General features: G+C 40.4%; 1 protein-coding gene across 2 annotated transcripts in view; it reads left to right on the plus strand.

Moving 5' to 3' along the window:
• Positions 1 to 24334, plus strand: part of LOC126210315 (uncharacterized) — a 141044-nt gene extending 116710 nt beyond the window's left edge. For both annotated transcript variants that reach the window (XM_049939512.1, XM_049939513.1), the window contains one exon: positions 23818 to 24334. In XM_049939512.1, the coding sequence (XP_049795469.1) occupies positions 23818 to 23920 (103 nt within the window). In that variant the 3' untranslated portion in view covers positions 23921 to 24334. The remainder of the gene's footprint in view (positions 1 to 23817) is intronic.
• The last annotated feature ends 663 nt before the right edge of the window (positions 24335 to 24997 follow it).

A 24997-nucleotide genomic window follows, 5' to 3' on the forward strand; every position in this document is an offset into this window, starting at 1 on the left:
GCCATTGTCATGGATGATGATGATGATGATGATGATGATGATGATGATGATGATGATGATGACGAAAACACGAACACCCAATCCCCAGGCAAAGAAAATTTCCAACGAGGCCGGGAATCGAACCTGGGTCCCCGTGATCCAGAGACCACGAGCTGCGGACATGCATTATTATGTCAAGGAAAGATCCTTGTTTGCATTTTATGATATTTATTGGCATGACTAGCCTGCAGTTCACACTTAAGTGCCTGGCAGAGGGTTCTTTGTACAATTTTCAGATTATTTCTTTACTGTTTCGCCTCAAGTAGCAGCGCACAAGAAAAACGAACATATAAATCTTTCCATTCATACTCTACTTTATTTTATTATGATGATACTATCTCCATATGTAGGTGGGGTTAACAAAATATTTTCACCTTTGGAAAATAAAGTTGGTGATTTAAAGTTCGTAAATAGCTCTCGTTGCAACAAAAAAGTCTTCTGTTTTGATGATTGCCACCCCAACTTGTGTATCATTTCCATGACACTCTCTCCCGTATATCGTGATAACACAAAATGAGTTGCCCTACTTTGGACTTTTTTGATGTTCTCCATCAATCCTATCTAGTAAGGATCCCACACCGTATGACAGTACTCTAGCAGAGGGCAGACAAGTGTAGTGTTGGCAGTCTCTTTAATGGATTTGCTGCATATTCTAAGTGTTCTGCCAACAAAGCTTAGTCTGTGGTTCACCTTCCCCACGCATTATCTATGTGGTCTCTCCAATTAAAGTTATCTGTAATTGTAATTCCTAGGTGTTTAGTTGAGTTTACAGCCTTGAGATTCATGCGATTTATCGTCTAACTGAAATTTGATGGATATTTTCTAGTACCCATGCGAATGACCTCACACTTTATTTAGGGCCAATTGCCACTTTTCACACCATACAGATATCTTGTCTTTCCCAACGTGACATTTTTATATCACACGGTGGAATACAAGATGTCTCAAACCACGAAGAAAATGTTAAGTTTGTGACTAAGGGGGGGAAAGTTAGAATTTGATGTTAGAATTATTTATGTCATTTACAATTTGCCAATTAATTGCACTGGTCATGCGAGTGACCTGTTCAGGAAAATGTTACCGGATAGCAATATAGCAAAAAAAATGCAGCTGTGCAAGAACAAAAACTGTCACAATCAAAGGAGAAATGGCCAAAAAACATCCCAACCTAGCACTACAACTACACTTCAGAGAACAGGTATGGAATTGATGCTTTGGCCATTTCCAGTGTTTTTATTTCTATTTTTATATCCATTATATAGCTTTTTGACGTCACAGGAAAATACTCGCATCAGTTGCCTTGGGATTATACTGAAAAGGAGCCACAATTTTTGATCATTCATATTTGAAAGGTTGGTAGGTATGTATTATCACAAGGTTCACGTCATTGTCTTATTTGGATATTTGATTGTTTTGGGGACACTGGTACTTCCAGAGCATGCTCGCTGTCGTCTGGCGAGATTACTGGACATAATGAAGACGCTCCCTTGACACTTGATTAGATCACAGTGACTAGTGAATCGGGAAGCTCACAGTTGACGGTCTATTTCTTGACCTCTGAGGTATTGCAGCCCAAAGTCACGTCCACCACTGCCACTAACACTACATCAACTAACATTCATGTTGTCACCTCCACCAATGCCACTAATGCTGCATCGGCTAACAGTCGTATTTCAAAGTACCTGATCCAGGATCATGGCGGAAATATTATGGATTCTGAAGGCTGTTGAAAATCATGTGTCCTTTTCTACTACAAGAAAGCAGACTGCTTTGTTTCCGGTCATGTTCCATAATGATAATGTAGCTAGTAAAATGCAGCTTGGGTGGACCAAGACACCATATTGTATTTTTCGTGAGTTAGCTCTGCACTTTAGGAAAAATATTCTCAAAGATCTTGAAAGGGATGTTCCTTTTGTAATATTACTTGATGAGAGCCTTAACAAGGTGGCTGAGTTGCAGCAAATGGATTTTGCTCTCAGATATTGGCATAAAGTTAACAAACAAGATGTGAAATGCACCATTTTTCATCTGCATTTTTAGGCCATACCACTACTGCCGATATGTTGGATGGTTTTAAGATAGAAACTTCTGATCTGAATCTTATCAACATGCTTAAGGTATCAGTGGATGGGTCCAATGTCAATTGGACGTTCTTGATGGATTTCTGTCGTGACCTGGAGAGTATTAATGGGAACAGTGCATCAACTTTTATTGATATGGGATGTTGTGGTCCTCATAGAATTCATCAGAGGTTGCAGAATGCAGCCTCAAAGACTAACTGGGGCATTGTACATTTCATGAGATCGATTTGTAATGTGTTGAAGAATGTACCTGTAAGAAGAGCTGATTATGAAAGATTCATTAAACCCAAAAATCGGCCATTCCAAAAAAAAAAAAAAAAACTGTTCTGTGGGCTCTCTGGAGAACTAGGATGCGGTCAACAGGGGTGTAAAAATCATCCCCTTTCCAGAGGCTTATGTGGACAAAGTAAAGGAACACGAGATTAAAATATATATACTTACAGTGAACAATGTTGTGGTACCTCAAAGATCCTCTGCTGCCCAGTAAAATATCGTTTTTGAGGGAATTCCAATGTGTGGCCCCTACGGCACATCTCCAGTACAATGCTTGTCATCTCTACTTGCTGATATGATGTCCTTACTTGTTAAGGCTGAAGTGTGTATCTGTTGCAATATAAGTGTGTGATATAAAACTTGATAATAAAGTTGGTCTTATTCCTGCAATAGACATGAACTTAGGTCATGCTGTATGGTATGAGCTCAGAAAAGTAAAAGTTCTTGCAAAGATATTTTAACTTTCAGGATTGAGTGCAAGGACTTTCTGATCAAAATCTGCTCAAACAGCCTTCTAAAGCCACCTTTGAAGTACAGCATTTGTACATTCATAGACTTCTGTGATCCAGTTGTCATAAATAGCAGCCCAAGAACTATCAACGCCAGAATCTTGAATGTCTTGCAGAAATTCTCTTCACAGAATTGGACAAGGTGTCAAGTTTATGATGGCCTGAAATCAGCTGGTGGTGTCTTAAAGATTGACGTTTACAAGAGAATGAATCTGGACTATCACAATGCTCGAGATCGGTATGGTGACGCTTCAAAGCGGAAGCAATGTGAATAAAATGAAGAAGCCAAGAGAGCCAAACAGAAGAGGCCCATTGTCCAGCAAGTTAAAGAACTGGAGGCCAAAAAGTCACCGAAAATCAGTCAGGCAGCAGTAGCCAACCGTGGCAGACACAGCAACAGATAAGTAACCGAATTTTTCATTTATGAGTTCCTAACCAGGAGCGAATTTTATTATATCATCTGTGTGCTTTAATAGTTTAGTTTCTTGAGTTTCTGCATCTATATTTAACATCTAATAGCCACAGTTCTCGTGTTTTTGTTTGCGTCAGAAAGTAAATTGATTTTGTGACATATTTCAAGTTCCAAATCAGGGTCAAATTATTTAGTTTCACCTGAGTGCTTCGGTAATTATGTTTTTGAATATCTGCGTATTATTACACACAGTTCGTGTGTTTTCGTCAGGTTCTACAGTAGATATCCGTAGCGTGAGTCGATAGTGCGTTTCTCTGCATAGTTTAGTTTTTGACGACGTTTAGTACGGACAGGGACTGCGATTGTTGTGTGCAGATGTGAGCCGAGTTGGTGACACTTCACTCTCAGCTTCAGGCTGTGATGGCTTCAGTTACACAGCTTGAGGCTGCAGTGGATGGGCACCATTATTGTAGGCCAGCCGTGGGGATCCAACAGACGTCCAGCACGTCAGAATCCTCTGATCGGTCCTCACCGGTGGCCAACCCAGTTACTGCTCGCACTGAGGCTGACCCCTCACCTGTGGTCGAGTGGGAGTTCGCCCCGGGGTGAAGCAGGTGGCGAAAGACTTTCCCGGCGGCCACACATAAGGCCTCCCCAGTTGGTCTGAGAAACAGGTTCTAGGTGCTGTCTATGGCTGACACTGTCGCTGAGCCAGTTGCTGTCGCCTGCCCTGTTTCAGGGGAAACCACTCAGCCTGCAAGATCTGGGCAATCGCAGAGGGTGGGATTATTGGTAGTTGGGAGCTCCAATGTTAGGCGCGTTATGGGGCCCCTTAGAAACTTGGCTGACAAGAAGAGTAGGAAATCCAATGTGCACTCTGTGTGCATACCGGGTGGAGTCATTTCAGATATGGAAAGGGTCCTCCTGGATGCCATGAAGAGCGCGGGGTGCAGCCAACTGCAGGTGGTGGCTCACGTCAGTACCAATGATGTGTGTCACTTTGGATCAGAAGAGATTCTCTCTGGTTTCGAGCAGCTAACAAAAGTGGTGAAGGCTGCCAGTCTTGCTTGCAAGATGAAAGCAGAGTTGACCATTTGCAGCATAGTCGACAGGACCGATTGCAGACCTCTGGTACAGAGCCGAGTGGAGGGTCTGAATCAGAGGCTCAGACTGTTCTGCGACCGTGTAGGCTGCAGATTCCTCGACTTGCGCCAAAGGGTGGTTGGCTTTCAGGTTCCACTGAATAGGTCAGGTGTCCCACTATACGCAGGAGGTGGCTACACGGGTAGTAGGGGCTGTGTGGTGTGGACTGGGTGGTTTTTTGGGTTAGAGGGTCTCGGGAAAACGCAAGAAGAGCTTCAGTCACAAAGGGCATAGGCTGAACACAGGAAGAACGTAGATACAGGAACCATTGGTATAACAGTTGTAAATTGTCGTAGCTGTGTTGGGAAAGTACCAGAGCTCCAAGCGCTAATAAAAAGCACTGATGCTCAAATCGTTATAGGCACTGAAAGCTGGCTAAGCTCAGCCAAAATTTTTGCGAAGAACCTAACTGTGTTCTGGAAGGATAGGCTAAACCCCGTTGGTGGTGGTGTTTCTGTTGCTGTTAGATGTAGTTTAACTTGTCGCGAAATTGAAGTAGATACTTCCTGTGAGTTAGTATGGGCAGAGGTCATTGTTGGCAACCAGAATAAAATAATAATTGGATCCTTTTACTGACCTCCCAATTCAGATGATACAGTTGCTAAAAGGTTCAAAGGAAACTTGAGTTTGATTTCAAACACATACCCAAATCATACGATAATAGTTGGTGGTGACTTTAATTTACCCTGGATATGTTGGCGAAAATACATGTTTAATTCCGGAGGTACGCATAAAATATCATCCGAAATTGTGCTAAACACATTCTCTGAAAATTATCTTGAGCAATTAGTTCATGAGCCCATACGAATAGTAAATGGCTGTGAAAACACACTTGACCTCTTAGCAACACATAATCCTGAGTTAATAACAAGCATCAAAACCGATTCAGGGATAAGTGAACACAGGGTTGTCGTAGCGAGAATGAATACTGTAATCCCCAAATCCTCTAAAAATAAGCAAAAAATATACCTATTCAAAAAAGCAGATAAAAATTCACTTGACACCTTCCTGAGAGACAATCTCCACTCATTCCAAATTAATAATATAAGTGTAGACCAGATATGGCTTAAATTCAAAGAAATAGTATCAGCAGCAATTGAGAGATTTATACCAAATAAATTAACAAACGACAAAGCTGATCCTCCTTGGTACACAAAACGGGTTAAAACACTGTTGCAGAAACAACGAAACAAACATGCCAAATTCAAACAGACGCAAAATGCCCAAGATTGGTGATCTTTTACAGAAGCTTGAAATTTAACGCGGACTTCAATGTGAGATGTGTATAACAGTTTCCACAACGAAACTTTGTCTCGAAACCTGGCAGAAAATCCAAAGCGATTATGGTCATATGTGAAGTATGTTAGCGGCAAGAAACAATTAATGCCTTCTCTGCGCGATGGCAATGGAGATACAATTGAAGACAGTGCTGCCAAAGCAGAGTTACTAATCACAGCCTTCGGAAGTGCCTTCACAAAAGGAGACAAAGTAAATGTTCCAGAATTCGAATCGAGAACAGCTGCCAACATGAGTAACGTAGAAGTAAATATCCTCAGAGTAGTGAAGCAACTTAAATCACTTAATAAAAGCAAGTCTTCTGGTTCAGACTGTATACCAATTAGGTTCCTTTCGGAGTATGCTGATGCATTAGCTCCATACTTAACAATAATATACAACCGTTCGCTCAACAAAAGATCCGTACCCAAAGACTGGAAAGTTGCACAAGTCACACCAATATTCAAGAAAGGTAGTAGGAGTAATCCACTAAATTACAGGCGCATATCGTTATCATCGATATGCAGCAGGATTGTAGAACATATATTGTGTTCGAACGTAATGAATTACCTCGAAGAAAACGGTCTATTGACACACAGTCAACATGGGTTTAGTAAACATCGTTCTTGTGAAACACAACTAGCTATTCATTCACATGAAGTGCTGAGTGCTTTTGACAAGGATTTTATCAATTCCATATTTCTGGATTTCCGGAAGGCTTTTGACAGTGTACCACACAAGTGGCTCATAGTAAAATTGCATGCTTATGGAATACCGTCTCAGTTATGTGACTGGATTTGTGATTTCCTGTCAGAGAGGTCACAGTTCGTTGTAATTGACAGAAAGTCATCGACTAAAACAGAAGTGATTTCTGGTGTTCCCCAAGGTAGTGTTATAGGCCATTTGCTGTTCCTTATCTATATAAACGATTTGGGAGGCAATTTGAGCAGCTATCTTCGGTTGTTTGCAGATGACGCTGTCTTTTATCGACTAATAAAGTCATCAGAAGATCAAAACAAACTGCAAAACAATTTAGAAAAAATATCTGAATGGTGCGAAAAGTGGCGGTTGACCCTAAATAAAAAAAAGTGTGAGGTCATCCACATGAGTACTAAAAGGAACTCATTAAACTTCGGTTACACGATAAATCAATCTAATCTAAAAGCTGTAAATTCAACTAAATACCTAGGTATTACAATTATGAACAACTTAAATTGGAAGAAACACATAGAAAACTTTGTGGGGAAGGCTAACCAAAGACTGCGTTTCATTGGCAGGACACTTAGGAAATGTAACACACCTACTAAGGAGACTGCCTACACTACGCTTGTCTGTGCTCTTTTAGAATACTGTTGTGTGGTGTGGGATCCTTACCAGATAGGACTGACTGAGTGCATAGAAAAAGTTCAAAGAAAGGCAGCACGTTTTGTATTATCGCGAAATATGGGAGAGATTGTCACAGAAATGATACAGGATTTGGGCTGGAAATCATTAAAAGAAAGGTGTTTTTCGTTGCGACGGAATCTTCTCACGAAATTCCAATCACCAACTTTCTCCTCTGAATGCGAAAATATTTTGTTGACACCGACCTGCGTAGGGAGGAACGATCACAAAGATAAAATAAGGGAAATCAGAGCTCTTACGGAAAGATGTCGGTGTTCATTCTTTCCACGCACTATGTGAGATTGGAATAATAGAGAATTGTAAAGGTGGTTCGATGAACCCTCTGCCAGACACTTAAATGTGATTTGCAGAGTATCCATGTAGATGTAGATGTAGATGTAGATGCAGATGCCACTGTACTGAGGGGAACTGAAGAGATCGCTTCTCTCACAAAGGAGTTTTGACTGGTTTTCATTGATTGATTTGAATTGTCTGTTTGACAAAATACAAAGTGTTATTATTTGCCAGAGAAAAGTCACTAAATGTTCCCGAGTGATGTTCTTAGTTTTTGAACTTTAATTTTATATAATACAACATATTTCTTTTATGTTTGTCTGGTCCGATGCATTATCTTTCCTGGAAAGTTCATAAATCCTATATGGTAGGATGAAGATGTTACCAAAGAATGAAACGTAATAAAGGAGGTGACTGGAAAGGCCTCTGTCTACATTTTGATGTTCAGTTTTCCAGGCTCAGCAGGAATGAATACCTATTTTATACGCTCTAGTTTCTGTCCATTTTTTACTAACCCCTAGTAATATTTAGTACCAAAATCTTGACCATAGAAGACAGCCCATAACAATCCATGCTAATTTAGGGCAATAATGGCCAGGCAGCTTATGTGCCAAAATTAACCACACACAGAAAAGAAAGTTCATAAAGAAATTAGTTACAAAATGTGTGACACTCACTGATGCCAAAAACTATTTCAAGCTATGTACCTCAAAACATTTGTTACTCCATTTCGATCAGTTGTGAAGAAGCCTCACAACCATTTTGTGGATGAAACTCTTTCTTCACAGCATTTTCATGCATGCATCATTACCTACATCACTGAGAGCCACCAGGTCCCTGTCACCATAAGCTCCGGGCATGCTTCAGCGATCACCTTGTAGTGTGGCGGTGGAATGTTGTGTGTCCCAGGGAATGGGGATCTTGGCCTAAATTTCAAGGTGTGCTGTGTGCCAATGAGGTGCATGGCTGTTGGGTTGAAACAGTCATTAGCAGGCAACCTCTGGGGAACCTGCAGCACCTCAGTTGCATAAGGCTTACGCAGGCAAGAGGGGCTCTGTCCGGGTGGACTTCCTTCCCTAGCTGCTCATGGGAACACCATGAAGCCTAAATCTCGTTTTCCTACTCCCAGCAGTTTGGGTGGGCTTTTAGGCAGTATTACCACCCAAAATGCTAAGAAGCCTCGTGTGGTTAGTCCACCTGAATTACGTCCGACTGTCAATGACAGTAACCAAAGTAACATCACATCCTGTGGTGGATAATGTTTTTGTTGTTATGAAACATGTGGAGGGTTATTTCAGAAAACTGTCAACATTTTATATCTATAAAAAACTTGAGGTACTTGTTGGGCAACTCAGATCTATCAAGAGACTATAGAATGGTACTCTTCTGCTGGAGATTATGAAGGCTCCCCAAGTACAGAAGCTGTTGAATGCCAAGCTGCTTTGCGAATATCCCATCACCAATAAGCTGCACACCAGGTTGAATAATGTTAAAGGTGTTTTTACTTGCTGGGACATTGCAGATATGGATACGAAAGAACTGCAAGAGGAATTGGCATGTGCACGGGTGACTGACGTCCACAGCGTTATGAAAAGGTTTGGTGGGGAGCTGCGAAAGTCGGCATCATTTATTCTGACACTCAGTCTTCCGAAGTTGCCGGACTGTATTGTTGCAGGATTTCTCCGCCTTAAGGTAAGACCGTATGTCCGAAATCCAATGCGCTGCTGTCTGTGCTAGCACTTAAGTCACACCACTACGGGTTGTAATGGTCGGGCTACATGTGGCCGATGTGGCAGTGCAGCACACGAAAAGGATTTCCAGTGCAGTGCACTGCGTCACCCAGGTGTGTTAATTGCTCACAGGCGCATCTGGTTTGGAGCAGGGATTGTCCTGTCTATGTTGAAGAAAAGATGATTCACAAAATTAAAGTCATCCAACATATATTGTACTCGTGTCAACGCCGAGACAAAAAGACTTGACAAACATTTCCAGAATGTCAGTATTAGCACCTGGACTAAGCCTGTTGAGCAGGGCATATCTACCTGTTAATGTAAATGTAGCTGCCAGCCTGCGCTGCTGGTTCCTATCGGTAGGCATTGAATGTTACCGAGCATAACACCAGAATACACAGAAAACCCTCATGGCAGACATCGGATGAGATTCGATAGTGTGTTTGTTCCATTAGCCTTGCCAAAAATCCCAAAATCCAAGGTGAGGACAAAGGCCGGATGGCCGAAGCAGTCCGCTTCGAAGCCACTAGACCGTGCGACCTTGCTGTTGTTTGATGGATCTGAAGAAGATCATAGCAACGCTGGTATGGATATTGAAGTTTTCCTGAGGGTACCAGTGAGTCCCTCTGTTGCCGTATCGACACCACAGCGAGTTGAGAAGAAAGACGAGAGTAAACCCTTGTCATTAAAATGGCTTTCATACTGCAGTGGAACATCAATGGGTTGAGGACTCGTGTGGAGGAACTGAAACTCCTAGCACAGGCATGCCCCTTGTGCTTTACAAGAAACTCATTTTAAAGATACAGACATCCCTGTGCTATAGGGTTATACACTACACTACAAGGATGACATAGGGTGGGGTGGGGGCAGAAAGAACCAAGGGAAGGGTCATCATGTTTGTCAGTAATATGCACCACTCCTCTGCTCTCCCCCTCGCTACTGACCTGCAAGCATTTGTTGTTGAAATTCATGCCCATCAGAGGATTACAGTTTTCCCGCTGTTTTTACCTCTGCTAGATGCAGTAGCCTCTGAGGCTGTCACAGCTGTTGTAGGACAACTCCCACACCCATTTCTCCTTCTGGGGACTTCAGTGACCATCACGTCTTTGGGTGCTCGACCTCTACTTGCCCTCGAGGTCTGGTTTTGGAGAGCCTCGTGATGTCTCACGAGCTGTGCATCCTCAACACAGGTAATCCCACTCATTTCTGTAGTGCTACGGGGTCATTCTCAGCCATTGGCCTTTCTTTCTGCTCTCCCGACCTCACAGGCTCTGTTCAGTGGGAGGTCATTAATAACCTCCATTGCAGTGCCTACTCCGCATCTCCCTACCCAGCCACCGAAATGTATGGTCAGCAGGCCTAAGTGGACCTCTTCAGCCAGCTGGCTGTGTTCAAACACTATGACAGCATCCACGAATGGGTGGACCACATCACACGAGTGGTCCATCGTGCTGATGACCTATCCGTCCCAAAGTCCTCAGGACATTTCAGGAGGTGACCTGTATCTTGGTGGACAGATGAGTGCTGTTCAGCAATCTGGATCAGGCTTGTGGCTCTTAGACATTTTCAACACCGACCAACAGCAGACAACGTAAGGGCCCTTCTAGTTGCAATAAGGGCCAAGGCTCAACCCGTCATTAGGAAGAGTAAGAAAAGGTAATGGCTAGCATTCCTGAAGTCAATTAATCATTCCACTTCTTCTACAAAGCTATCGGAAGCCATCCACAGGATTTCCGGTAAACGCAGTCATTTACCAATAGCAGCAGTGCTGAAATAGAGGTGTCTCCAAAAAGCATCTGGAGACATTGCAAAGACATTAGCTGAGCACTTTGCAAAAACTACTGCCAGTGTAAGTCAGGATCTGGCGTTTTGTCGCTACCGTGCAATTGTAGAGAGAGTGGTAGTTTGACTTCAGGTCTCACAGTTCTGAGGCCTAGAATTCCCCTTTCTCCACATGGGAGCTTTAATCAGCTCTGACTGAGGCTTGTGACACTGCACCCAGTCACGATGAAATATGGCACTGCATGCTTAGACATCTGCCAGTGGCATTGAAGAAAATCCTCCTAGAATGTTTCAATCTCATATGGTGGGCAGCCAACTTCCCCACCTTGTGGAGGGAGGCAATTCTGATAGCTCTCCTCAAACCAGCATAGGATCGCACATATCTGAGTAGTTATCGGAGAGTCACCTCAGTGAGCTGTGTAGGAAAGACCGTGGAGTGAATGGTTTACCATTGTCTGGTCTGGTTGTTACAGACCAGGGAACACCTTAGGTACTCTGTGGGGTTTCCGGAGATTTCAACCAGACCCTGCTAGAGGCAGCTATTCAGCAGGCTGTCATGTGTAACCATCACTGTATCGGCATATTCTTCGATATCAGTAAGTCATATGATACTACTTGGAGACACTGTATTGTAGCACAACTGCATCAGTGGGGTTTTGTGGCTACATCCTCATCTTTATCCGGTCTTTCCCGTTTCAGCGGTTTTTTGGGACCTGAGTTGGTGACACGCTGTCAGAACTATTTGAGCAAGAGAATGGTGTCCCTCAGGGCAGTGTTTTTAAGTGTTTCCCTCTTTGCCGTAGCCATAAAGAGTATCACGTCTATGGTAAGGAGTCCTGTACAGTGCTCTTTACTTATGGATGATTTTGCTGTTTTCTGTTCCTCTTCCAGTGTTGTAAGAGCGAGACACTAGTTGCAGCTTACAGTGCGGTGGTTAGAGGAGTGAGCTGCAAAGATGGGTTTTCAGTTTTCTGTGTGTGTGTGTGTGTGTGTGTGTGTGTGTGTGTGTGTAGATGCGCACACACATGCGCGAATGTTCATTTTAGTCATTCCCGTCATATTTGTAATTTACCTGCCGTGCATATGGGGGACACCATTCGACATTTAGAGTGTCAGAGGTTTCTGGGCCTCATTTCTTACTCCAAATTGTATTGGTTGCCACCCCTGAGAGATCTGAAAGCCAGAACCCTGACGGCACTGAATATCTTAAAGCGCCTTAGTCACAGGTCTTGGGGAGCAGGCAGGGTGCGTCTTTTCCAGTTTTATAGGGCTTTCGTGCGTTCGCAGCCGAACTATGGGAGCACGGTGTATGAGTCAGCGAGGCTCTCTTATTTGCAGATCATTGACACTGTCTACCATGATGTGATTCAGCTGACCACAGGTGCATATAGAACCAGTCTCGTACCCAGCCTCTATGCTGAGACGGGGAAATCACCACTTACCATCCTGCAGCAATTCCTCATGGTCATTTTTTCCAACCATCCACAAGCCACAATGCCATTTGGGATCCGCGTGCAGCGTGTGCTGTAGTCACTCGGTGTGGAGCCAGTATGACCCCAGATCCAGGGTTTTAACCATCTGCCACCCTGTTTACTGGAGAGGCCCAGAGTGATTTTAGATTTGGTGTGGTACAGGAGAGATAGCACTCCTGCTCCAGTTTTTGAGATATTTTCTGACATTTTAGCTGAGCACCCTGACTGTGTCACTGTTTTTGTGGATGACTCAAAACAGGGAATTATGTTGGCTGCTCTGTTGTTTCCTTGGATTGTGTCCTCAAGTTCCAACTGCCTCAAGCCTTTACTCTCTATGATGCAGAATTGTGTGCAGTCTTGCAGGCACTGGAGTAGAAGAGATGTTCAAGTGCTAAATTTCTTGTCTGTTCTGATTCTTTGAGTGCCCTTTACTCTCTGAAATGTGTATACCCAGCGGATAAAGTAGTCCAGACTATCAAGGATAGCCACCTCCACCTACAACAACTGAGGAAGGAGGTGTCTTTGTGCTGGTTACTGGGGCACCTTGGAATTGTGGGAAATGAAAGGGCAGATCTAGCAGCCAAGGAGGTGTGCCTCGATCCTCAGGTATTTCAGTCTGCCATCTCCATGCATGCTATGACCTCGCTGTTACGCTCAAAAGTCTTGTTTCGGTGGGAAGTTGAGTGGCTGGAACTGACTGACAATAAGCTCCATGTTGTGAAGCCCGCTACTAGGCCATAGAGGTCCTCCTTCCAGCTGAGTTGATGGGACGAGGTTCTCATTGCTCACCTTTGCATAGGCCACAGCACTAAGACACGTGGCTTCTTGGCCCAGTGAGAGAACCCTCCAAGTGTGACACTTGCAGTGTACAGATAACTGTGCACCACTATTACACTGCATTTTACTTTTCAACCAGCAGGCTACGGCTGATTTGCCGACGGATCTGCAGTCTATTTTAGGTAATGATTAAATGAATGTGGTTTGAGTTTTATAGTTTTGTGAATTGTCCAACATTTTTTTGCCAAGATTTTAGGCAGATGGTTTTAGTGTGTTCACCGGGTGACTGGATCGCCCGTATTTTATGTAAGTGGCCTGCAAGTGACATTTTCCTGTACCTTACTTTTAGCTCCTTTGTCATTTTATTTATGTGTTAGTCTCTTTTCATAGCATCTTCTATTCTTTCCCATTGTATTAATATGTACAGTAACATTTTAATACCTTTTCTCACATTTGTTTCTTTTAATAATATGTTTAGGGGCGCTGAAAACCTCGCTGTTTAGCACCCGTAAACACCAACCAAACACACACACACACACACACACACACACACACACACACACACAGTACCTATCTCAACTTTTCAAATTCAGCTGGAGTTCTGTGCAAAAGTGTGGGTTTGTTTCCTAACCCAACAGAAACTTCTAATCTGTCTCGAGGGTGTGTGACAACTGATAATCCTCTGTGGCCACCGAGCGAGGTGGCGCAGTGCTTAGACACTGGACTCGCATTCGGGAGGATGACGGGTCAATCCCGCGTCCGGCCATCCTGATTTAGGTTTTCCGTGATTTCCCTAAATCACTCCAGGCCAATGCCGGGTTGGTTGCTTTGAAAGGGCACGGCCGACTTCCTTCCCCGTCCTTCCTTAATCCGATGAGACCAATGACCATGCTGTCTGGTCTCCTTCCCCAAACAACCCAACCCAACCCTAAACCACTCCAGGCAAATGCCGGGATGGTTCCTTTGAAAGAGCACGGCCGACTTCCTTCCCCGTCCTTCCTTAATTCAATGAGACCGATGACCTCACTGTCTGGTCTTCTTCCCCAAACAACCCAACCCGACCCTAAACCACTCCAGGCAAATGCCTGGATGGTTCCTTTGAAAGGGCACGGCCGACTTCCTTCCCCGTCCTTCCTTAATCCGATGAGACCGATGACCTCGCTGTCTGGTCTCCTTCCACAAACAACCCAAACCCCCACCATCCCGCCCCTCCCCCCTCCCCAAGGACAGGACAGGACAGATAATCCTCTGTGGAAAGAAAGATGTATTCTGAAGAAATGACTTACATGGTTCGAGACAACACTTAAAAATGAGATAATAGTAAATCAGTATTGTTAATGCACAGGTGAATTGTCATTTCCGGCAATGTATTTCAATGATGTGAATGGTTAATTGTTGTTAAAAAAAATCTCATTGTCTTCATCAACAACTTTTCATATGCATTGTGTATGATGGGCAGGTAAACATTCAGTATTTGCTGAAAGTTAACTTCAAGTACAAATTTTAAATTTCCTGTGCCTGCACTTAATAAAATATGTGATAACCCTTGTATATACAAAGGATGAAGAAATGTACTGTCATTATTTTTGTTTGTGTGTCTTGTTCCATTACTTCAGCACTTGTGTGTAGTTGTTCCATTTGCTTGGTCCTCCTGCTCAGATGGTAATTATGGAGACTGCTGGTAATTATTGAAGCTGCAGCTGTGTAAAAATGAACACTGTCATTTAAGCCTGAGTAGAATGCCTGAATCCTTTGACTGCTCATTTTTTACATGAAGTTTTTCTCGCAGCTTAAAATTTGTTTGAATTTCACATGAAAGGACTGAAAGTGTCATCTACTTTGCTGAAAATAGCTGAATTTTCACATATTGTAACACCTAATGAAAAGACAAAACTTTTGTTCAGTTTCCATGTAATTGTGTGTCAGCACTTTAGACATAACACAGGTTTGACAAACTTCAAATTTGTTATTGATTTTTAATCTGATGAATGGTTTTCTGTTCATATTAAATTCTTGCACTGTGATTCAAACAATTTCAACTGATGATTTGATGCTGTCTCATATGTTTAAAAGGTTTGATTCCATGGAAAATATGTTTTATCTGCAAAGGCATTGACGGAAACTATAACATGGTCTAAATATAACACCTTAAAATCAAAGTATTTAGCATGATGCGTGAGATTTTGGAGCGACAAATGTAATTAAATATTGGGTTCTGCCATAAAAGTTTCTTTCTAATTATGATTTCATAATCTCACACTGTGTTGTAGCTATTCGATGGATAAACAGTTTGTCAAGTAAAATTTTCTGTACACACTTTAATTCTATGCTTTGATAAATTTGTGTTTTTAAGGATACATCATAGACTACAGATGTGTGTGTCATTATTTGTTCTTTATTTGAAGAGGTCTGATATTTTAGTATCATTTTTACATGAGTGTTTTGTAATGTAATATTCCGTGTATTTAAAAACTGAATAAAGCAACTAAAAAAGTAAGGTAACAGTAACAGGAAAAAAAGTTCTGGAAAACTTGCCTGGAAATCGGGGAATTTAACATGAACAGGAGTCCAGATTATTTGCTTATATATTTATGTATTGAATGTGTGTCCCACAGATCCATTAACATTAAATAATACTAATAATACTAATACTAATAATACTAACATTCCCACGTGGAATGTTTCCCTCTATTATATTAACATTAACATATTATAGTCGTGAGAATGTTTAGGAAGTCATTTATTTGGTAAGTTCTCACACACAGATTCCTCAATGAAGTAGAATGTTGCAGTAGAAATTGACAATTTAATCTTGAAAAGATATTCATTCTTCTTTAAATATGTAAGCTCTGTGGAAAGTAAGATAAAATTTTAGAACATTCTTATTAAGGACCTCTTCTCACCAAAAACAGCTGTTTTTAAGTTTGTTATGTGATGCCCTGCACACGTTTCCCTTCTTCAAAGGAGTTTTTTCATGTAGATGATATGTATTTTGATTGTAGATGATTTGTATTTTATTCAGAGTCCAATTATGAGGCGATTTTTTTTAAAGCTGATATCTGTCCCCCAAAAACCCATTGAGCTGCTAGATGAATGAGGAGACGCGAATATTTCCCTCTTCTTATCTGATCATCACTAATGAAAAGATGATTCTGTTTAATGTTTACTCCATCATCCATTTAAATGAATACATAGGCTCTCATTTATAAATATGTTGTTCAGAGTAGCCTATTTATAACACCCTTGTAACATTTCAGATATTAGTGCTGCCATATCTTCATACAGATTATATTTGATGTAGTTTTCGTTTCAATAGATCCATAGTGAGGAGATCCTCCAGAACTTAAAAAGTCAGAAAAACAAGCATATGAATTAAATGTTTACAAAGAAAAAGAAATATGCTTATTGCCTTCCACAGATCTCAAGTGAAATGGTTTACAAGAATATGAAATAAGCAAAACGAAGTGTTAAGCCTATTTTTGTTCAAACATTAATAAATAGCACGTGACAAAAACATGTCGCAGTTAAAAACACACATTTAGAATAGCAGGTGTGATTGCTCCTACATTATTAAGAATAAAAAGGGATTTTATAAGTAGAACTTGTGGTATTTGTTTGTGGAATGGAAAAAAAATATTTTAATTCACATTACTCATGTCTACTTTCGTGGATGTGGACTGCTGAATTGTTTTCATAGGACTTACGTCTCTTTATGACAAAATGCAGAAGCAGCAATATGGATTGAGAAGCTGGAGTATCTATTACCAAACGTATAAACCAGGGATCAGCAAGTAATTTTAGGTGGATTCTGTATACTTAAGAAAATTTTTATAGAGGCAAAGGAGTAAAGGAGGAACATATTCGCAGCCACATCAGTCCATTCTGCCATGATTTTAAGAATCACAACAATATCTCTCTCTCTCTCTCTCTCTCTCTCTCTCTCTCTCTCTCTCTCTCTCTCTCTCTGCAAAGTCTTGGAATCTTGCTGCAAATTCCTTCCTAAAATCTAACATAAAATTTGAAAATACTGCAATGTCTATTTCAGAATTTTTTTTCTATTTTAGAATTGTTGGAAAGTGAATGAATTCTCGATGTGCAGGATCTTTTTCAAAGACATCCAGCTTGCAATGGAAAAAAGACACACAGTGTATTAGATCTTGTATTAATTTCCCATTTCTTTTTAGCTTGGTATTGAGTGCATTTAAATGTTTCAGAATATCTTTCAGGAAAGTCACAGATAGCATATTGCATTCATTTGCTAGGAACTCCAGATGCTTCCTTGCTTCTTGTGTATTCAAGGTGTCTGAGATAGAAGTTACTATTTCTGTTATTTGCCAAAAATGTTCACTTGTCCTTGACTGAGCCAACAAACATCATTGTGCTGCAGTAAGTCAGATGTCCCAAACTGCACTCAGATAGAAACTCTTTGAACTGTCAGTACTGAAGAGCAGGATGAGCCCTAATAAAATTAATCAACCTGATCACGCTGTTTTTCTTTGCCGTTCGTCATTCAGCTCCCCGTAGTTAAAAGACACACCACTTTATCGTAATTAATGTTTGATTTTGTCTTGAAGTCATCAAACTCTCGACTAAATCTTCTCCACGAGTCTTACCTTTAAACAGCAATAATGCCAGCAATTCTTCCCTAAATGCCTTCCTTTCAATGTACAAAAATCACACTAAAGTTGACGTTTGTTCTTCATCAGCAATGCCACACTATTCATCAAGAGTATGGCATAGCAAGGCATGATCTGCAGGAGTTCAAGCAAACCACTTCTGCTGTCAGCAGCTAAAATTTCGATTCTTCTCGTATTGCTTCTTGCCAACAGTGGAATATCTTGAATTGTGGCAATAACATTCTCTCTCTCTCTCTCTCTCTCTCTCTCTCTCTCTCTTCAAAACGTGCTGTGACCACTTGTAACACACCTTTTTTTCTCTATCTCTGACTGAAAATGCCTTCTGGTGTTTATTAAATGTCCAACACACATGCAACTATGCTTTGGCTGTTTTTTCTTGCTCACTGATAGAGCAACTTGCTAATGCTGTGCTTTGCTCGTAAGAAGCTAGAAGTGCCTGGAGTTTTTCTTGATGAGCTTCATTACCCAAAGGAAATTTTTTATATAACTGCTGATGGACTGTTTTGTATTGTTATTTCAAATTGGCTCTTTTAACAATAGCAACATTTTGTTGCATATGAGGCAAACTGTAACAGCTCCAGGCCTGTCAGGCAGCGTAGGACAATATCGTTCAATCCACTCAGTCAAAAACTTCCTATTTTAACTATCGACTTTGCAGATTTTTAGGATCCAAGCAAATGCCAACTCACCGCAAAGGAATTGCTTCCGTATCAAAATATATGTTGACGCACCACAAAGGAGCTGCTTCCACATTACAGATCAGTGCTGCCCGCACTCCAAAAGATAAAATTGTCATTTCACATCAAAGTTTCATAAACTGGCATTAAGCTTTCATAGAGTGATGAGCAGAAAAATTGTGTTAACATGAATATGACTGCTGCTATTAAAAGAGGTTTCATAGTTGCCATAGTCAGAGATTAATATATAAAAGTTCCTGTTTCATTAAATGAAGTTCTTGTGTTGCTTTTGGGTGTAAAGATTTGTTATATGATCAGCGTAACATACTTCCTGTGCCAGCTTCCTCCTTTCTGTCCTCGCTCTCCAGTGCACACTCTTAACTACACAGAGTAGCAACTATCTATTTGCTCTACCCTACTAACCATTAAGAATTCAAATCAGTAATGCATTTACTTGTAAAATACTATAAAAAATAAGTGGGATGCTCAAATGCATAGTTAGTTACAGAAAAACAATTTTTAAATAATTTGGGTGATTTATATTTTTGGCAGTCCGGTTTTTGACCTCCTACAATACGGACCTAGACGGTGGTCCATCAGTTGCCGACCGTGGGCCTAAACAAATTGTGATATGAATTTTTGGGACTTTCTGTACACATGATTTTGATCCCTCTTTACTTAGCAATGAAGAATAAAACAGTTCCCTCAGAAAATAATAGACCGACTCACATTCATGAGGATGACAGTTGAAATCTGCATTCATCGATACAGATTTAGGTTTTCCACAATTTCGTTCCAAGAAAATGCCCAGGTGGTTCCTTTGAAAAGGCACGGCCAATTTCCTTCCCCATCCTTGAATCATTCTGAGCTTGTGCTCTGTCTCAGATGACCTCTGTGTCAATGGGACATTAAGCACTAATCTTCAGAAAATAATTGTATTATTGTATAAAGAATGTTGTGCACATAAGCAAAAACAAGCTGCATTTGCGACTGACTGGTCCATGACACTATAAACTCTTTGTAACTACAGGAAATATGTCTTAATTCGATTGGTTGAAATGGAGTTGAAAGCAAACCACTTCAAGATTTTGTATAAGATGCTGTTGCTGTCTGTGGCTGTTGTATAAGATGCTGTTGGTGTCTGTGGCTGACAAATTTTCATACACATTCCTGGTGTCATTGGAAAACAGCAAATGTGCACTCGAATTTCACAGCTGCAGGCAGATCATTAGCGTAAATCAGAAATAATGAGGGGACTCGGGACATAACTCTGAGAGACTCCACAGCAGAATAATTTCTGTATGTGGTACTACAGTTACTCCCAACTTACATTCCACAACATCCAAAATTACTTATAGCTTTCACCATTTTTAAACACAAAATTGAAATGTCTTCTTCGAGCTTAAGTGGGTATGGAACAAAAAAATGTGGCACCTAACACACACTTGGCTTTTTCGTATGCTAAACTTTGTTCGCAACATTATTGTTTCACAGCCTTTAAGTGAGATGCCTACCACTCAACAGTCACATGAATGTTATTATGGTGTGCTTTAATAAAATTTCTGTGAAATAATTATTTAGAAGAAACCTCAAAATCCAAAATCTGCCATACCTGTAGTGCTTCTATGATCACATTTAAGTTTTACTTATGCTATAATAAACTGCATTTAGTGCTGGTGTACGGTAACTATGTACTTTCCTCAACTCAGTCTCTGCTTGGAACATAAGCAACCTTTTTAAATAAAAATTTTATCACTGCACAGTATTAACCTTGATAAATTACTATGCAGCCCAAGTCATGCATAACGTAAGGCAACTGTATTGTACCTATTTGAAACCTCGAGGTTCTAATAAGAGGAGTAAAGGTAACTACGCACCATATAGTTGACGCATTGAGCAGGAAACACATTCATTAAAAAAAAAAAAAAAAAACTGAAATTTCAAGTAGTGTGTGCGTGTGTTCGATCCCCCCCCCCCTTTTTCACACACACACACACACACACACACACACACACACACACACACACACGGGCAGAGTGGAAACTTAATTCTTGAAGACAACTGTAAGACTGAAATTTTCTACAATTGTAATTAAGCTTTTGGATAATGCCCTTCCTCAGAGCTAACTGATGTGTGTACAGATAGCTAAATTGTTGTGGCAATGCAACCTGTCTTTTCTGTGGCCCTTGCCATTGATGGGTACATTCATATACTTTTTCTGTGGCAAGGGAAAGAGCCTTTGAAGAGGACTTCAGTAACACATTATGTTCAGAACTTGATCAAATAGTAGCAAGATGACAGTGCCACTAACTACCATCCTGCCATCGGAAGAAATCACGCAAACATCTATCCTATTGAACGATATGTAAGCAGACACACAACTCAGTTATGCTTCCATGCTTCCTGTGTTTATTACTGTGAGTGCTCGAAATGTCAACATTGAGAACTCTTACTTGGTATAAAGCGATTGCTGACAGACGATACAGTATGTTCAGTTTCATCTGGGCTTACTGCGGTGTAGGACTGTGTTACAGAGTATTTCATATCTTCAGGAGAACCGAGCAAGGTGGCGCAGTGGTTAGCACATTGGACTCGCATTCGGGAGGACGACGGTTCAATCCCGTCTCCAGCCATCCTGATTTAGGTTTTCCGTGATTTCCCTAAATCGTTTCAGGCAAATGCCGGGATGGTTCCTTTGAAAGGGCACGGCCGATTTCCTTCCCAATCCTTCCCTAAACCGAGCTTGCGCTCCGTCTCTAATGACCTCGTTGTCGATGGGACGTTAAACACTAACCACCACCACCACCACCACCATATCTTCAGGAGATGTCACAGTTACGTCGTTCTAATTTCCCAGTGGGTAATAAATCTGGTGAGCATATAGATCATTATGTTTTTCCTGAATTATTGATCCAATGCTCTGCAAATGTTCTGTTACGAATGTGTGTAATTATCTGTGCAGAATGGGCAAGACATCTGACATGTTGATACCACATGAATGACGTTATGTCTATGAGACAACTTGCAAAGCAGCAGTAGATCTGTAAAGAAAATTTTAATAATCATGAGTATTTAGACTTACATCAGTAAAATAGTGACCAGTTACACAATTCTTCAAAAAGCCTGCACCACACACATACGTCATTGTTCATCCATTTCTCTTGGTGAGCATGGATTCCTGACTGACAAGGAGAAGTTCCCAGGTGTGGGATCAACTTTTTGAAACCATCTGGTTAAGGTCAAAGGTATCACACCCTGCACCCTTTCATCCTGATGGGCCCTCGTTAGCGAGTAATCGATTTTAAAAAAAAGCTTCAGACTTTCATGTCGTACTCTACAGCTTTAATAAGGCTAAGGTAGAGTCTACACATGCAAAGTAGTGTCAATTCAAATTTCATCAGGTGCTTTGAAATATTTTATTTTTAAATCTTTATCAAAATGACTTTGGCCATTACTTTTATTCAATGAATTGGTTTAATTGTAATGTTTTTTATGTATATTCATTTATCAGGTCATTTTAATCATCATGTTAACTGTTTCATTTGCTCTAATTTTATTTCTCATCATTCTTTTTCCACTGCAAATCTTTGTGCATGTGAATTTAATTACTTTTATCTATACATCATAATTGTTATTCTATCACCAATTGCTTTTCTTTTTTGTTGGTGTGTTTTCTCGGACTTCCAGTTTCGTAAATTTTTTACATAATGTATGTAAAGGCAAATGGTGATGGCTTCCAACCACACTCCTGTTCTTCAGAGTTTGGCAGTGCCACCATAACGAAAACCAAATCCATGTTTTCCATTGTTTTATACAATGCAAAAGTGTAGGTAGCTTCCAGAGCGAGTTGTTTGATCACTACAACAAGCAGAGTGGAGAAGATGAATTTTATTCATACAGGTAAACACACAAACCATATCTGACAAGGGGGAGGCCACAACATTGGGATCATGGATTTACATGAAATTTTGTACATCTTTAGTAGGCCACTGAAACAACATTCTGTACAAGTAGTAAGGTGCACTACTCCCGCAATTCCGAGAAAATAGCAAGAGAAGTTTTACTCATATCTTAAGTAACTGATGTCTCTATGGACAGGTGCCGGACGTTAGAGTTCATGGTGGTCAGGTGGTTAGCATTCGTGCTTCGTAAGATGAACGTGTATGAGACAATAGTTCAATTCCAACTCAAACCTTCATTTTCATAGTACAAGTGTACATTTTTAGATATTCAAAAAATTTGCTCCTGCACTATTTGTTCTTGCTACATTAGCAAAGTCTCACTGCTATGCAGGTTAACTGCCAAATGGGGCCTGCCTCTGTGCCTGCAGCTCAAAGTATCAAGGTGAAAATTAGTTCCGGGTACCTTCCCAGATTGCATATATGATTTTGCAAATCATGACAGGCAAATGTTTTCAGGAAAAATCTATGCATTTCTTCATTTACTTGTCAATAATTATATATATATGTTTGTTCTAATAATTGAATTTAATTAAAAATAGTAAGTAGTGAAATATCATGAAATTTGCTGAAACTTCATGTAAATATAAGCGATTTTTTAAATTATATTACCTCTCAGAAGTCACATAAATTAAATAATAAGAACAATGGTGGAAAAAAAATACAGTTGGAAAAGTTAAGTTTGTAGGGGACTCAAACTGTCGTCTCGTACACATTCGTTGTACGAAACAGTAGCAACTGGAATACCATAAACTCTAATGTCAAAGCACCCACGCCAGATACATCCGTTACATAATAGACGCGTAAAACTCTCTTGCAATTTTCTCAGACTTGCCAGAGTAGTGCACCTTACTACTTGCAGATTATGTTGTTTTAATGGCCTACCAAAAGTGTACAAAGTTTGAAGTAAATCTGTGATCCCAACGTTGTGGCCTTCACTTGTGAGTTAAATGATTATTTACATGTGCTGCAGTGTGGCAGACATTTGCAGCACTACTTCTGATAGCAGAGCAGGCATTTGTGGTGTTTACAATATTTTTTGATCACAGCAATTATCTCTGAGGAAGGGCATTATCTGAAATATTAGCAACTTCGATTCTTATGTGCATATTGATCATTTAATGTGTCCCAGCTATACCTTTATTTCGTCAATTCTTCAATTAAATGTTTAAACATAAGTGTTACACAAAATACACTTTCCGACACTCATTATGTGTATGATAATTTCCAACTGCTTGAAACAAATTTATCAATCTCCACTTGTATATCTGTTTCTTGCTGTGTACGTGTTACTGTCACATTAATGTAGATTTTTATAACAGGAAATATGGATGGAGGCTGCTACAAAATGTTAAAGATTTGTTTTGTCCACAGTTTTTATTCTGGAACAAGACGTCCGGACAGAGTGCACCTAAACAGGGCAGGGCTTCAGAAAATTCACAGTTTTCTTCTGCAGAAGCAGCTATTGAATGACTAGACTGGTGACTGGCGCAGCATTTATGATTGCATTTCTGCCTATGACTCATCTACACTGAACAGTGGCAGTAAACAGATGCAGTTGACGAGCTGTGTCCTGCCATCACTTTTATTCCACTCTGGACTCTTGCATTAATTTTAATTTCATTTTTAGTATTGCTCCACCTGGAGAGGTTAAAGTTACAACTGTTTACACATTGTCATCTGTATCGAATAAATGTTTTGTTTGTTGAACAGGAGTTACGACTGACTGAAGTAGTTTCAGTGCCCATTATGACGTTGTTCCAAGTGAAAATTTCTTCTTACAATGCTCAGCAGTCTTTGTGCATGTGAAAATATTTTGCTTAAATGATTTAAGCATACAATTTTGAAAACTGTCAAGTGGTCACCTTTTTTTAAGCTACTGCTCTGTAATCATGAGATGTAAAATAAATACAATGTATTAACAACTTGTTTGTAAATTGATACCAGTTTTATGACAGACTTTTTAAGAAAAAAGGCTTTTGTTTCAATTTCATACTTTGTTTCTTCAGAAAATAAAATTTTTCCACTTCAGAAGAATCATGTACCATATACCAAATATCCAACAGAGGTGTGCCTGGTATGAAAAGAAGTAAAGAAAGTGTTCATTTAACTGTACTACAATAGAGTTGCAAAGTAGGGAAACAGTAGTTTCAAAAATCTCTGCATAGATATTATTCAGTGCAGTAAAAGGAGTTCCCCAACATAAAGTTATTTAATTCACTCTTAAACTCCACTAAATACATCCTCGTGAGAAGTTAATATGCTCTGGTAAATTCTTGAATATGTAATATCCATCCGAAATCAAACAATGGGAACACCATGTAGGAGGCTGAGCTGCCAGAGTTGGCAGTCGTTTGCATGAGGTGTGCTTGCTTGTGTGTACAAGTGGCGTGTGTTTCTCTTTCTCTTTTACTGATGAAGGCTGTGGCCAAAAGCTTTGTGTAAGTCTCTATTAATTGCGCCTGTCTGCAACTTAACATGGCTTCTTTACGGTAAGTAGCAATCTATCTTTTCCTACATTGTTAAGTATCCATCTATTTATTTGTCTCCTTTC

The sequence above is a fragment of the Schistocerca nitens genome, chromosome 10 (assembly GCF_023898315.1).
Source record: "Schistocerca nitens isolate TAMUIC-IGC-003100 chromosome 10, iqSchNite1.1, whole genome shotgun sequence".
NCBI classification, from domain to species: Eukaryota; Metazoa; Arthropoda; class Insecta; order Orthoptera; family Acrididae; genus Schistocerca; species Schistocerca nitens.